Source organism: Ipomoea nil, unplaced genomic scaffold (assembly GCF_001879475.1).
Source record: "Ipomoea nil cultivar Tokyo-kokei standard unplaced genomic scaffold, Asagao_1.1 scaffold1149, whole genome shotgun sequence".
In the NCBI taxonomy this organism is placed as follows: Eukaryota; Viridiplantae; Streptophyta; class Magnoliopsida; order Solanales; family Convolvulaceae; genus Ipomoea; species Ipomoea nil.
The window spans coordinates 42308-55827 of NW_017617577.1; the positions used below are offsets into that span (position 1 = coordinate 42308).

Below are 13520 nucleotides of genomic sequence, written 5' to 3' on the forward strand. Positions count from 1 at the left end.
CCGTGTTGCGATACGGGGCAGGGTGCTGCGGGGCCGTGTCAAAGCTATATGCGCTGACCCTCATGTATGGGCATGCGATTGGTCCTGTGGCGCCAACAAAGTGTGTTATGTGTTGTGACATGGACGAGTTGTGATTACGAGTGTCTTGGGGATGTGACTATGGGATTTATATTGGGGATTGTTCATGTTGGGTTATGATCATTGTTTATGCTTTGCCTTATCTGCCTTATCTGTTATGAACTGCATATGCTCGTTATAACTGTTGCTTGTGTCTGGCCTTATCTGTCGAGTCATTCCCGGTTTTAAAGCTAGAGTTCGTAGGATATATCTTCATGCTCAAAATGGTTTTCGTATATCTATATATATCTCTATATGTATTGTATTTCAACGCGTTGGAGTGGGTTACCAGCATCTCTCGCTGAACAGATATATTTGGCTTTCAGGCACAGAAGATTAAGTCACTGGAGTGCGCTAGAACTTAGAAGTAGATAGTTTCCCTTTTGGCCTGCGTGCCACGTTTACGTATTTACGCTTTGAGGATATTAGTTAGTTAGCCTGTGCACTTGGGTTCTCTAGCCCAGGTGTGGCATAGCACCCCGAACGCTTGTATTTATATCTTGGGATTTAATAAGATTCTACCTTTATTATAAGTTTTAAATGTCTTGGAAATCTGGGGTGTTACAGGCCACCTGCTGGTTTTCCCACATCGGGATGGTGCTTTCCTCCGTTTGATGTTTCCCCGACCCTCGTGGTGTTCCAACGGACTCCGTTTATCGTGCCTAAGTCTAGTTTGATGTTTCGGGTACTATTCGTAGGATAAACGAGTCTTATATATCGCATGCTAGTTGAATTGGTATCCCGTTGGCCTAGGGGAAAGAAGTATGAACCCCTTAGGACTATTCCTAGTTTGTGGATGACCACGCATAAGTTTCTTTATATGTTTTCTCCCCTTTCCCAATGTGTTAATATGGGTTGCATGTGCTTGCTATGTGTTATGTGTGCATGATACCCCAATTTGGTTGCGATCAAATTGGTTATTCTTGAGCTGCGGTTCAGAAGCTGGCTGTGGTCAGAATTACACTCTTGGGCTGCGGTCCACCGTTTGGTTGCGATCAAACGTTTTACATGAGCTGCGGTTCATATTCTTGGCTGCGGTCAGATGATCACTCTTGGGCTGCGGTCCACTGTTTGGTTGCGATCAACCATTATGATGAGCTGCGGTTCATCGGTCGGTTGCGATTGACCCCTTCGTGTTGCGATACGAGGTAGGGTGCTGCGGGGCCGTGTCAAAGCTATATGCGCTGACCCTCATGTATGGGCATGCGATTGGTCCTGTGGCGCCATCAAAGTGTGCTTGTGTGTTGAGATGAATGATGATATACATGAGATAAAGTGAATCTGCGACCGTAGGATATATGCTAGTATCTTTATATGCTTGATTGTAACTGTTGAATGTGCTTATCCCTATGTGTCGAGTCTATTCCGGTTTTGAAACTAGAGTTTCCTAGGATATATCTTCCTACTTCAAAATGGCTTTTCTTATATATATATATATATATATATATATATATATATATATACTTATACGGTATTTCAACGCGTTAGAGTGGGTTACCAGCATTATTCGCTGAACAGATATATTTGGCTTTCAGGCACAGACGATTAGCTCCGGAGCGCGCTAGAGGACCCAAGGCTTAGATAGATAGTTTCATCTTCGGCCTGCGTGCCATAATGATGTAATGATGTTGTTTAAGGATAATTAGATAGTTTAGCCTGTGCATCTGAGTTCTCTAGCTCAGATGTGGCATAACACCCCGTATTCTTATGTTTAGTACTGCCCTGTTTGGGATTTAATGAGAATTTACCTGTATTATATAAGTTTTAAAAGTTTTGAAAATCCGGGGTGTTACATTAACTGCTAATATTGGTTCCACAACCAGCTTCATGGCCGAGCTTTGGGGCATCCGCGAAGGTCTCCGTCTAGCTCACCAGCTTGGTTTCTCTAAAGTTGAGGCAGAAACAGATTCATTGGCTGTTGTCCAAGTGCTCAGCAAAAACCCCGAGGCTCTCATGGAGGCGTACGCCCTTATCTTGGACTGCAAGTCTCTCATGCAGGGGTTCTCCAATTTCGAGCTCAAACACACCCTTCGGGAAAGGAACCAGTGTGCTGATCTTTTTGCTAACATGGGTCAGAACTCTCCATGGGGCACGATCATTCTTCATCTTCCTCCCGAGGAAATCGTTCCTCTCTTACAGCGTGATGAGAAAGGCGTAGCTACTAGAAGGGTTTATTAAAAAAGATTATATAGCACGCAGGGGCGGAACCAGAATGTCTAGGTTGGAAGGGGCCGAATTTATAGAGAAAATTTATCATCTTAGTCGACATTAATACCAACCATACAATATCATCACTATCTCTATCTCTATCTCTATTCTCTATATATATTAAAGCAAAATGATGGGCTAAAAAGATTTTCCCTCCAAAATGTGAAAGCAACAATAACAATAACAATAACAATAACAATAATAATAATAATAATAATAATAATAATAATAATAATAATAATAATAATAATAATAGACTGCTTTAGGTGATGCTTGGTCAATCATTAATTTTATCAACCTTAATTAAATCAATCTTTAATTTTACACGTAAATACATACTATTAATTTGAAATCTATCTTAATTATAATAAAGCCATATAGGCTTGTGAAAATTAAATGTTGATATTAATGGTTAAATGTTGGTATTAACAACATTTCTCTATATATATTAAAGCAAAATGATGGGCTAAAAAGATTTTCCCTCCAAAATGTGAAAGCAACAATAACAATAACAATAACAATAACAATAACAATAATAATAACAATAATAATAATAATAATAATAATAATAATAATAATAATAATAATAGACTGCTTTAGGTGATGCTTGGTCAATCATTAATTTTATCAACCTTAATTAAATCAATCTTTAATTTTACACGTAAATACATACTATTAATTTGAAATCTATCTTAATTATAATAAAGCCATATAGGCTTGTGAAAATTAAATGTTGATATTAATGGTTAAATGTTGGTATTAACAACATTTAATTTTCACAAGACCATATGGTATATATATATATATATATATATATATATATATAGGGATGCACTCAGGTGCGAATAAGTGCCCAGGAAGGAAATGCGAACGAATCAGCGCGTGACACGTGTCCAGATCTAATAACTTAAAAAAAACGCGGTGGCATTTTCGTAAATAATTGAACATCGAAGTGCAAGTAAAATCTCTTATAAGTGCACCTATTTTCACCTATAAGTGCATGTAATTTTGCCTTGTTAGCATTCACTTTCCGCAACCATTCATGCACCTGGGTGTGCTTATAACTATATGTGCAACTATTTATAACTATGGGTGCAACTACTTATAACTATATGTGCACCTACTTTCACCTATAAGTGCATGTAATTTTGTCTTGTTAACATTCATTGATCTGAGTTCAGCGGGTAGTAATACTCCTGAAAACCACTCGCAAACATTCATACACCTAGATGCAACTACTTATACCTATGTGTGCAACTACTTAGAACTATAGGTGCAACTACTTAGAACTATAAGTGCAACTAAGTATTGATGCTCAGTGTAAATTTTTACTTGCACCTATAATACATTTTACATGCACTTGTAATACATTTTACTTGCACTTCGATGTTCAATTATTTACGAAAATGCCACCGCGTTTTTTAAAAAAATCAGTGTTTCTCATCCATTAGATCTGGACACGTGGACGAACAGAATCTATTCCTATTTCGCGCCTGGGCGAGCCGTTCGCACCCGAGTGCAACTCTATATATATATATATATATATATATATATATATATATATATATATATATATATATACGAATATGAATTGCAACTATGTTGATAGTAGGTTATGTATTTTTTAATAAATAATATTATTATAATATTGTCCAATATTCATTCCGTGCATCGCTTGGGTAGCATACTAGGAGTAGACATACTCAAGATCAAATACGTATACCGCTAGCTGCGATTAATAATAGTAACTTTTTGTATCATACTATTTTCAATTATTAAATTAAATATTGTAAATACAATATCATAATTATTTTGTCATATACTTAATAAAAATGTAATTTTAAACAATTAAATTGTGGTTCATGTTTTCTTCTTCTGTACTTCAAATACCATTATTAAAAACATTTTTTACCTATTCTAACATTACAAACAAATCTTTAATATTTAGTCCGTGCATCGCACGGGACAATACTAGTTTATTTAGTATTACAAATGATCATTCTTAATTAAATTAAATCATCCTTAATTAAATCATTTAAATTAAATCAACCTCTATATATATATATATATATATATATATATATATATATATATATATATATACATATATATATATATATATATATTTTTTTTTTTTTTTATTTATTTATTTATTTATTTATATGTAGAATATTCAACTTAATTTTTGTATGTAGAATATTAATATCTTCCATATTTTATTTCCATTAATCATTTACGTTTACGATTGATAATTACAAGGCTAAAAAAAAAAAAAAAAAACACAATATTGTTGAGGATTTATTTGGGTGAGAATTTATTGGGTTTCTATTTGTTTTCCCATAAAATATTTATTATGGGAATAATTATAGTTAGCCATTAATTACTCCTTTCTCAATAAGCGTAGCTACAAACAAAAGGGTGGCTAAAGACACTCAGAACATTCCATCACAAAACAAAAAGCGTAAGCATTGCGGTTACAGACCATGAGGAAGATTATTTCTTCATGCACAATTGAGTCAAAGACGAAACATTATCATCAAAACAAAGGTATTTCTCCTTTCAAAAACTTAAATACAGTAGAACATATTTTGTAGCTATCATGTAATCAATGATCTGATGTCTTTTATTAAACTGTTAGCACTAGAAACCACTTAACTTTTTTTCCATAAATGGTGGCTCGCTTGTTATCTTTTTTTGGTATACCACGAAATCTTCAATAATTTTTAATTTTGTGACACTTATTTTTGTATATTGTATGTTAAAGTAATTTCATTATTGTTACTGTACTATTTTGCCTTTACAGTTTTTTAAATATCAACTTTGTAATTTGAAAAGTTTAATATAGTAATCTCTTAAATTTTTCATAAAATTAGACAATATCTTGAACAATATTCATCCCGTGCATCGCACGGGTACTATACTAGTTATATATATACCCATATATGATTGTGTCAATTATTATTGATAATTATTTTTAATTATACTATGTGCAATAATATATGAAATATATAATTATATGAGTACGATCGTTAAGATTGTCAAACATTACTTTCGAATTTTTCATATAACAACAAATATATACAATAATAATAAAAAATAGGAAAAATTGCACTTTTCATCCCTAAGTTATAGGGTTATTGTAGAATTCATCTCTAATTAATAGTCGTGCTCATTTTTCGTCCCTAAAATATACTCCGTAATTGATGTTGCAAATTTCGTCACTTTACTAACAAAACATTAGGAACGAAATTTGCAACGTTAGTATAGCTTAGAGACGAAGAGTGACCACAACTTGTTATTAAAAGGATGAAATTTGTGACGTCAATTATAGCTTAGGGTCGAAAAGTGAGCACAACCAACAATTAGGGACGAATTCTACAATTACCCAATAGCTTAGGGACGAAAATTGTAACTTTCGAGTTCATTTAATCTATCATTATAATAAAGCACTAAGTTTCTGCCTATGCCAAAATCCCGCCCAATGAAAACGACGCCGTTTGATGGCCTGAGAAAAATTTGTTATTAATCGCGTGCAATTAAATACAGCCGGCTACTTTTTTGCAATACCCAAAAAAAAAATCTTAAATAGAATTCTAATTATTACAAACTTCTAACGAGAGTGTTAATTATAATGATAGATGCTTTGAAATCGATTTCTCCACAAACATTTAAATGTAGCCGCAACTTGCTCTTGAAAACTGAAAGGTCGACAGCCCCCTTTAGTCTTCCCAGATTTTGAAATCCATTGATTTATACTCTATATATAAGCCTGTGTCGATGGAGAATTTCCCTCCAAACTTCAGAATATATTCAGTTCGTATCACCTGCATTTTACAAAAAATACACCCAAACTTTCAGCAACTAAACAATGCCAATGTATGTTCCAGTAAAAGACATTGGCCCGCTTGATAGGGAGAAAGCAATCAGAGTGAAGTGTGTTAGATGCTACGAAATAGCCGAGAACAGAGGGTCCACCGAGATCAAGAGTCGAGAAGTTTTGGTCTGTGATAAAGAGGTATTTTCGTGTCATTCTTATGATTTTATTTAACTGTTTAAGCTTTACGCTTTATAATCATTCTAATGCAATACACATGTCTTATTTATTTCACTAATCCTACTTGCAGGGTACTTTCATACATTTGAATATGCAAAACAGTGATGTCCAGAAATATAAGAATGTGTTCATAGAAGGGAAGCTCTATTCTGTAAAAAACTTTCTGGTTTTCACCCACTATTATACTTTCAAAACTTGTGATCACAAATATATGATCAGGTTAAACTATAAGACTCAAGTAAAGGCCATCAAATCGAAAGGTTTTCCTAATAAGATGTTTCAGCTCAAAAACTATGACTCTTTGAAAGACCCTACTCAAGTGAATGACAAGGTGTTGTTTGGTAAGTCTATAGTTCATGCTTTTGCTATTTTTAAGTTTTCTATTTCAAGAATTTGTCTACTATTCATTTTTTTTGTTATTTTACAGATTTAATAGGCAGGGTTGTCGAGATCCATGCTCCTGTGGACAAAATAATAGGAGGCAGACCAGCAAAACTTCTTGATTTCAAAATGGCGGATAATCAGTAAGTTTTCTACAAACAACTATGTGCTTATATTTTTAATCATTAGATTATTTCTAACATAATTCCCTATAGGGGAAATACATTACCGTGCACTGTTTGGGACAGTCATGTTGCTTCTATGGTACCATATTATGATTCTGGTCTTCAAGAACCCCTAATTTTGGTTCTTCAACTTTGTCGGGCAAAAGTGGTGAATGGTAAGTTATGCCATTGCATTATTCTTTTGATTTTTATCTAGGTTTTCCAACAATCATTAACATGTATGATTCTAATAGGTGAAATCAGAATTACTAGCTGCTATGATGCTACCCAACTTCATTTGAATGGACCTTATCAAGAATTTGCTGATTTTAAATCTCAGTAAGTGCCTTAAATAGCATGTGCTTTATAATGTGTTATACTCTTTACTGTCTATATTTTAAATACCATGTCAGTGCCTTTTTTTTATTTTAAACTTTATCTACTGTCTGGATTTTAAATAGCATGGATTTGAGTATGTTATCTACTGTCTACTGTATACATTTTAAATATCATGCATTTTAAATTTCAGTTAGTTCCTTTTTCAGTTTTGAGATGTTATCTATTGTCTACATTTTACAACTCAACACATAACAATGCATGAGACAACAATGAATCTACTGTATCTATTATTTATAACACTTATTCAGAACATGCAATGGACTCATATAATTGACTGTTTTTGTTACTTGTAGGTTAAGTGCACCACACAGCCCTTTACGCAGTATCAGCACTGCAACTTTGCTTTCTCAATCCCAAGTAATTGATGACTTCACCAGTGGTGCTTTGACTGTAACTATAGTTGCTGATCTATTGAAAAAGAAACAGGTTATACTCTTAAATTGTTGATATCATTAATACAGTCAAGTAAGATCAGTAATTATTTGTCATTATAATACATACTAACCAAGTTACATTTCCTATGGCAGAATAGGGAATTCTATGTGCCTGCTGAAATAGTGGGAATTGAAGGGTCATTTGGATGGATGTACATCTCATGCATGTCACCAGGATGTAACAGAAAACTGTCTGGCCAAGTAGGTGATTTCAGTTGTACGCACTGTAATAAGAAGTATCAAGAAGGCATGGCAAGGTATAGAGTGAAAGTGATTGTTCTTGATAAAGGTCAAAAAGATGCTCCCTTCCTTTTGTGGGATAGGGAGTGTTCTGAATTAGTTGGTATCCCAGCACACAGTTTGTACCTCAAGTATAATAAGGTAAATTCATACAACACTATAATTTAATACCTTATTAGCAGCTGTGTTAATCTATTTCACCTCTAAGTATGCTATTTTGTTTATTTTAGGTTTCAGACATTCCAGCAGAATTGGAATCCTTAGTTGGTATGCGAATGATATTTAAGATATCATTAAAGATGGAGTTCATGAAGGGAGCTAATTCAGCCTACACTGTGATGAGAGTACTAAGGGATGAAGTGTTAGTCTCTGCCTATTGTTCTAACCTTATTGAAGACCAAGAGAAGGACTTGATGACAAAAATGATAGATGAGGACGAGGAAGAAGATGATGAATCTTATTAGGTTCTTATTTTTAATAAAGTATACACTATACTTACATTTTTAAGTCTTCTTATGACATGTGTTTGACTAATTAAATAAACTTTTCATGTATATAGGAGGCTTCAAATGGAGAGAATGAGGTCAACAGCCCCTTGAGTATACAGCACTCTCAAAGTGTAGACCTTGAGACTGATGATTCTAATGGTGTTAAGAGATCGCTGCTGGATCAATTTTCCTCCTCAAGGAAGAAGGGGAAAAATGTTGTTGTTAAGAAGGAAAAAGTTTAAGATCTTGGTTAATACAGACTGTTACCACATGTTTTGTGGTTTTACTGTTTTCAAACTAATGTTTTGGCCTGCACACTATCTATTTTCATTTCTAAAACAATGCCAGTTTGTTTCCATATGAACATTTGTAGTCAGTTTGACTATTTTTCTTTTTGGTTTATCTATGCTTAAATCTATGCTTAATTTGATTACACTGTTTATTTCTTTATTTGGTTAGATATATGAATCTGTATGCAGGGGAAGAATTAAGTTAACAAGCAAGCAATCTAAGTAGCAACTACAGACAAGGAAGCAAACCCAGTCCCAATCAGGTCAAGAATGAAGCACAACAAACCACTTTACCAGAAAAGCTTTTAAACCAATTTACTTCTACCTATGTGATAAATCTATAGTCATGTACTGATTCTGTAATTTATTGTAATATAGATTGTAATAAAACTATTTATTTTGCACTATATACATTTTTCTATATTATTTTCAGACTCAAAAGAATTTCAATAGAATCATTACCAAACTAAGCAGAAAGTAACTTGGCAAACATGTATTCAATCAAACACACTAATGATGTTAATAAAAGAAAAATTTGAAATTAATCACATATACATTCAGTGAAAGGATAGTCCTACATAAATTAGGTTCTAACCAAAATAATACATTTAACAGATTAGTTAGATAATCCTATATTCTACACTTTGAAAGTGAAAAGTGTATACAAATTTGATTTGACTTTGTCAATTCAAAAAGCAAATAGTCAATGATAGCACTAAAACAATTAAACCCAAATATATCAACTAAAATAAATCCAGATATAGCTTTGGTGAATTTCAATTATCATTATCTTTGGTTAAGTGAAATATAAATTAGACTTTAAGGTCAAAATTGTATACAAATTATTAAAATGATCACAGTATAATTACATATTACTATATAATAGAATATGTAGAGTAAATTGTTTTGAATAAAGTCTAATTTATTAAGTTTAACAGTATACAAAAGGCTAACAGTAGAAAAAAACATTTACAAACTTAAAAATATAGTGTTGGAAGTAGCTGTGAACAATGTAATTAAACAATCATATGTACTTCAAAAATGAACTTTGACTTCGTCAATTCAAAAATTATTATATTTTCGCTTTCTGAAAATCCTATATAATTGTGATTGTTGTAAATAAATACAAAACCTTATCATATGAGAAGTTTTGGTCTGTGATTGTTTGACAAGTAATATACGATTAGTAATATACGATTAGGGAACCTTATCATTAGTAATATACGATTAAAAAGTAAGAAAAATGTAGGAATGAAACTTTTATACATGTTTTACAAAATGTGATACATCTTTGAGCCTATAAAGTACCAGAAAAAGCTAACAACGCTTTTTATCACATTACCAAATCAAACCGTAAAAATTGTAATTGACCAAATCTTTTCCATGTCAATTTGTATAAAAAGTACACTATACAGTACTATTTCTGATCTCAACGGATCTAAGATTTAAACATTTAAAATCTACAATTTACAGAAGTAAAGTTTTATAAACTTGGAGAGTAAATACTCATCCCCTAATACATACTATATAATATACTAATTTGTAATCTGAAAATGTAGAATCTGTGATATATAAGAATCTGTCAGCACTGCCAAGTATTCAACTGCTGTGCCAAAAAAATGTCAAAAAAAAAAAAATAAGACTACAAATAGTAAATGTAATTTAGTCATTTAACATATGGATCACAAACAAAGTTTAATCATTTGCCAAAGAATCAAGAACGAACAAAATGATTTTAACTGATTCTATTATAGCAACTTTAACAATATAAGTAACAAATGTGACAACAAAGTATTTAAGCACTTAGTATGTAATCTATCATTAAAAATGTAATGAATCTCAATATAAAATTGGAAACACAATGCTCTTTGGCTTTAAAAACCACATAAGTTGTAATTTGAAAATAAAAATGTTAGAAATATACAGACAGATTCTAAAAATTTCATGTAACTGCATCAGAATTATAAGTTCATCATTTGCCCAATACTAAAAACAGTGTTAGTATATTTGTAAAAAGAATAAGTGCATTACTGATAGGAGAAACATGTGTATTCAATGACAGCATTACACTATTACATTTTGGTTTTCCCAAAAAAACTGAACAGTCATAATCATTTCAGTACATGTGTAAACATTAATGATTAGCAACCACTAAAGCATTCAAAATATAGCAAATATGCATGCTCAAACTACACTCACAAATCATTATTGAAAGATCCAAAACAACATCAGACATTAGGAAACTTAATTCATCTACACTAATAAGGAGCCAAAGGAAGCACATAATCAACAATCAAGGTATATTCTACACTCTTAAAACTCTTAATTTAAGTTTACCAGTTTCTGCTTTTACTTCAATGACCACAGCCTATTATGCATCCTGATCTTCCCATCTTTCTCTTATGCAACCAATTATGAACACTGCTCCCCTAAAAGATAAGAGTATTTAAGTTAGTTGAAACCCTAAGAAATAATATGATGAATCTCTCTCCTAATCTACGATTTTAGGTTCAAATTTGTTTCGATTACACTTATCTGAGCGACGAATGGTCGAAAAATTCCTGGACTGTCTTTCTACGGTGATGAACACTGTACCACATTTGTACACAGATCTGCAAATTTTTTTTTAAAAAAATGTTAATTACAAGCAACTTCTGATAGTATACGATAGAACATAGGGATAGAATACAATTTGTAGGTAACTTATCTCATAGCGTCTGGATTGAAAGATTACAGTGCTCTGTATCTAGATCGTGACATCAACCAGAGAATCTTCAAAATACGATTGTAAACGAAGATGGACTAATCAAACCCCAAATCTTCCGATTGATCTGAAGATCGCCTACTAAAAACGAAGCGACAGGAACAAAATCGAAGATCCGACACTCAAATCGAAGATCTCCGAGTAAACAACGACGATCTGGCAACACAATTTCATATTGGAAGAGTGAAAACGAAAGCGCCCACAAAATAGTATAATCTTCGATTAACAAACGAATATCGGGCACTCAAATCCACGATCTTCGAATGAGAACGAAGATCGACTGATAAATATTGAAATGAAGATAGGGTTTTGAAAATCCATCCTCATCGGATGTTAAAGGTCATGAAGATCTTTAGGACATGAAGCTTATTGCCTGAAATTGTACAAAGCTCAAGAGCGAAGAAAGAAATAGGGATGTCCGCATTCGGATATGGATGCGAGGTAGCTGGGAGGAAGGAGGGTGTGAGGGGAGTGTTATGGGTAAGAAGTGGGCCGGGTATGGGTTATCAAACATGGGGGAATGGTTGGGCTATGTATTAAAATCATTATATATTGGGTTTGATTAGGGGAAAGTTTAATTATAGAGATTTGCAGATTTTAAACCCATACTTCAATAATAAGTTTGTACAAAAAAATAGTTGATTATGAATTCAGATTAATTTTTTTTAAGTATTTTTGTATATAAGGTACATTACTTTTTTAATGGATGTACATTATTTGCATTTTGAATTTTTTTATTTTAGTTTAGATTATGGTTCACGTTACTACATGGACCACGATTAATGTATTGACAATGTTAATTCATGACTTATTTCATATAATACTTAGCTTCTAATAGTGTTTAAATTTCTTACCATTAAGAGCACTTATTTTTTGCTTGTAATTTACACGGTATATTTATTGGACCATGGTTAATGTATTCTCAATTTTTATTAATGCATCTATTATTATACAAGCCATCCTTCAATAATAACTAACGAAAATAAAAATAGGTGATTATGAATTCAGATTAATTGTTTTAAGTTTCTCCGTATATAAGGTACATTACTTTTTTAATGGATGTACATTATTTGCATTTGCCTTTTTTTTTTTTTTTTGTAGTTTTGATTATGGTTCACGTTAATGTGTGGACCACGGTCAATGTATTGACGATGCTAATTCATGACTTATTTCATATAATACTTAGCTTCTAATAGTTTTAATTCACTATAATACATACGTTGTAAAATTTTTCAAAAATGTTCCCACTTCGACTTTCTATTTTGCACTTTTAAAATTTGTTTTTAATTATGTATCGCGGTACTGTGTGTACCATGGTTAATGTATTTATGTTTTTAAAAGTGCACTAATTCTTATAATATATAGCTTATAAATCAAACAATAATTATGTTAGTTATTTATTGTATAATTTTTGCCTTTGCATAAAATGTTGAGAACAACAATACCATGCTACAAGAAAATATGAATGATCCGCAAATGGAATACACACCACAAATGTATTGTAATTCAAGTGAGAGGCCAAAAAGTGCTCTCACAACAGGTAAACTATTTAAAGTTTTTACAAAATTTCTTTACAGTAGATAACATATGACAAACGTGTTATGTTTTTTCAGTTAATATAGAATCCTTGGATATACAAATTAGTACGCGTAGTACGGAATATACAACCAGCAACAGTAAATCAAGGCATTTTCTTTTAGGATCCCGAAATACATTCTCTTCGAGTGCAAAAAGCGATATAATTAACGGTGAGTTTTTACATTTTATACCACAATTACTTAATTGTTTGTATTCCAGTTACATGCTAAAAAAAAATTTCTTTTTAATTCCATGTTTAATTGGTTATATAAAAGGTACCCACACAATTTCTGAGAACAAACGCCCACCTCTAAATGATATATCCAATGGTAAGTATTTATTACGTCATTTTATACAAATTAATAAATGTTTATTAAATTTTGCTAGCTAAGTTGTAAAGTAT

General features: G+C 32.2%; 1 protein-coding gene across 1 annotated transcript; it reads left to right on the forward strand.

The window, feature by feature from the left end:
• Nucleotides 1–6193: 6193 nt before the first annotated feature.
• On the forward strand, nt 6194–8727 carry LOC109183614. The gene is made up of 9 exons (XM_019333682.1): nt 6194–6340; nt 6450–6720; nt 6807–6903; nt 6976–7100; nt 7179–7263; nt 7617–7749; nt 7851–8138; nt 8228–8341; nt 8557–8727. The coding sequence occupies exons 1-9, from the start codon at nt 6194–6196 to the stop codon at nt 8725–8727; spliced, it is 1431 nt and encodes a 476-aa protein (XP_019189227.1).
• Nucleotides 8728–13520: the final 4793 nt, after the last annotated feature.

What these genes read in the sequence shown, in the direction of transcription:
- LOC109183614 (XM_019333682.1), top strand. Translation starts at nt 6,194, where the DNA reads ATGCCAATGTATGTTCCAGTAAAAGACATTGGCCCGCTTGATAGGGAG. An exon ending in TTTGCTGATTTTAAATCTCA is followed by an intron (nt 7,264 to 7,616) that starts GTAAGTGCCTTA and finishes TGTTACTTGTAG; the next exon opens with GTTAAGTGCACCACACAGCC. An exon ending in ATCTATTGAAAAAGAAACAG is followed by an intron (nt 7,750 to 7,850) that starts GTTATACTCTTA and finishes TTCCTATGGCAG; the next exon opens with AATAGGGAATTCTATGTGCC.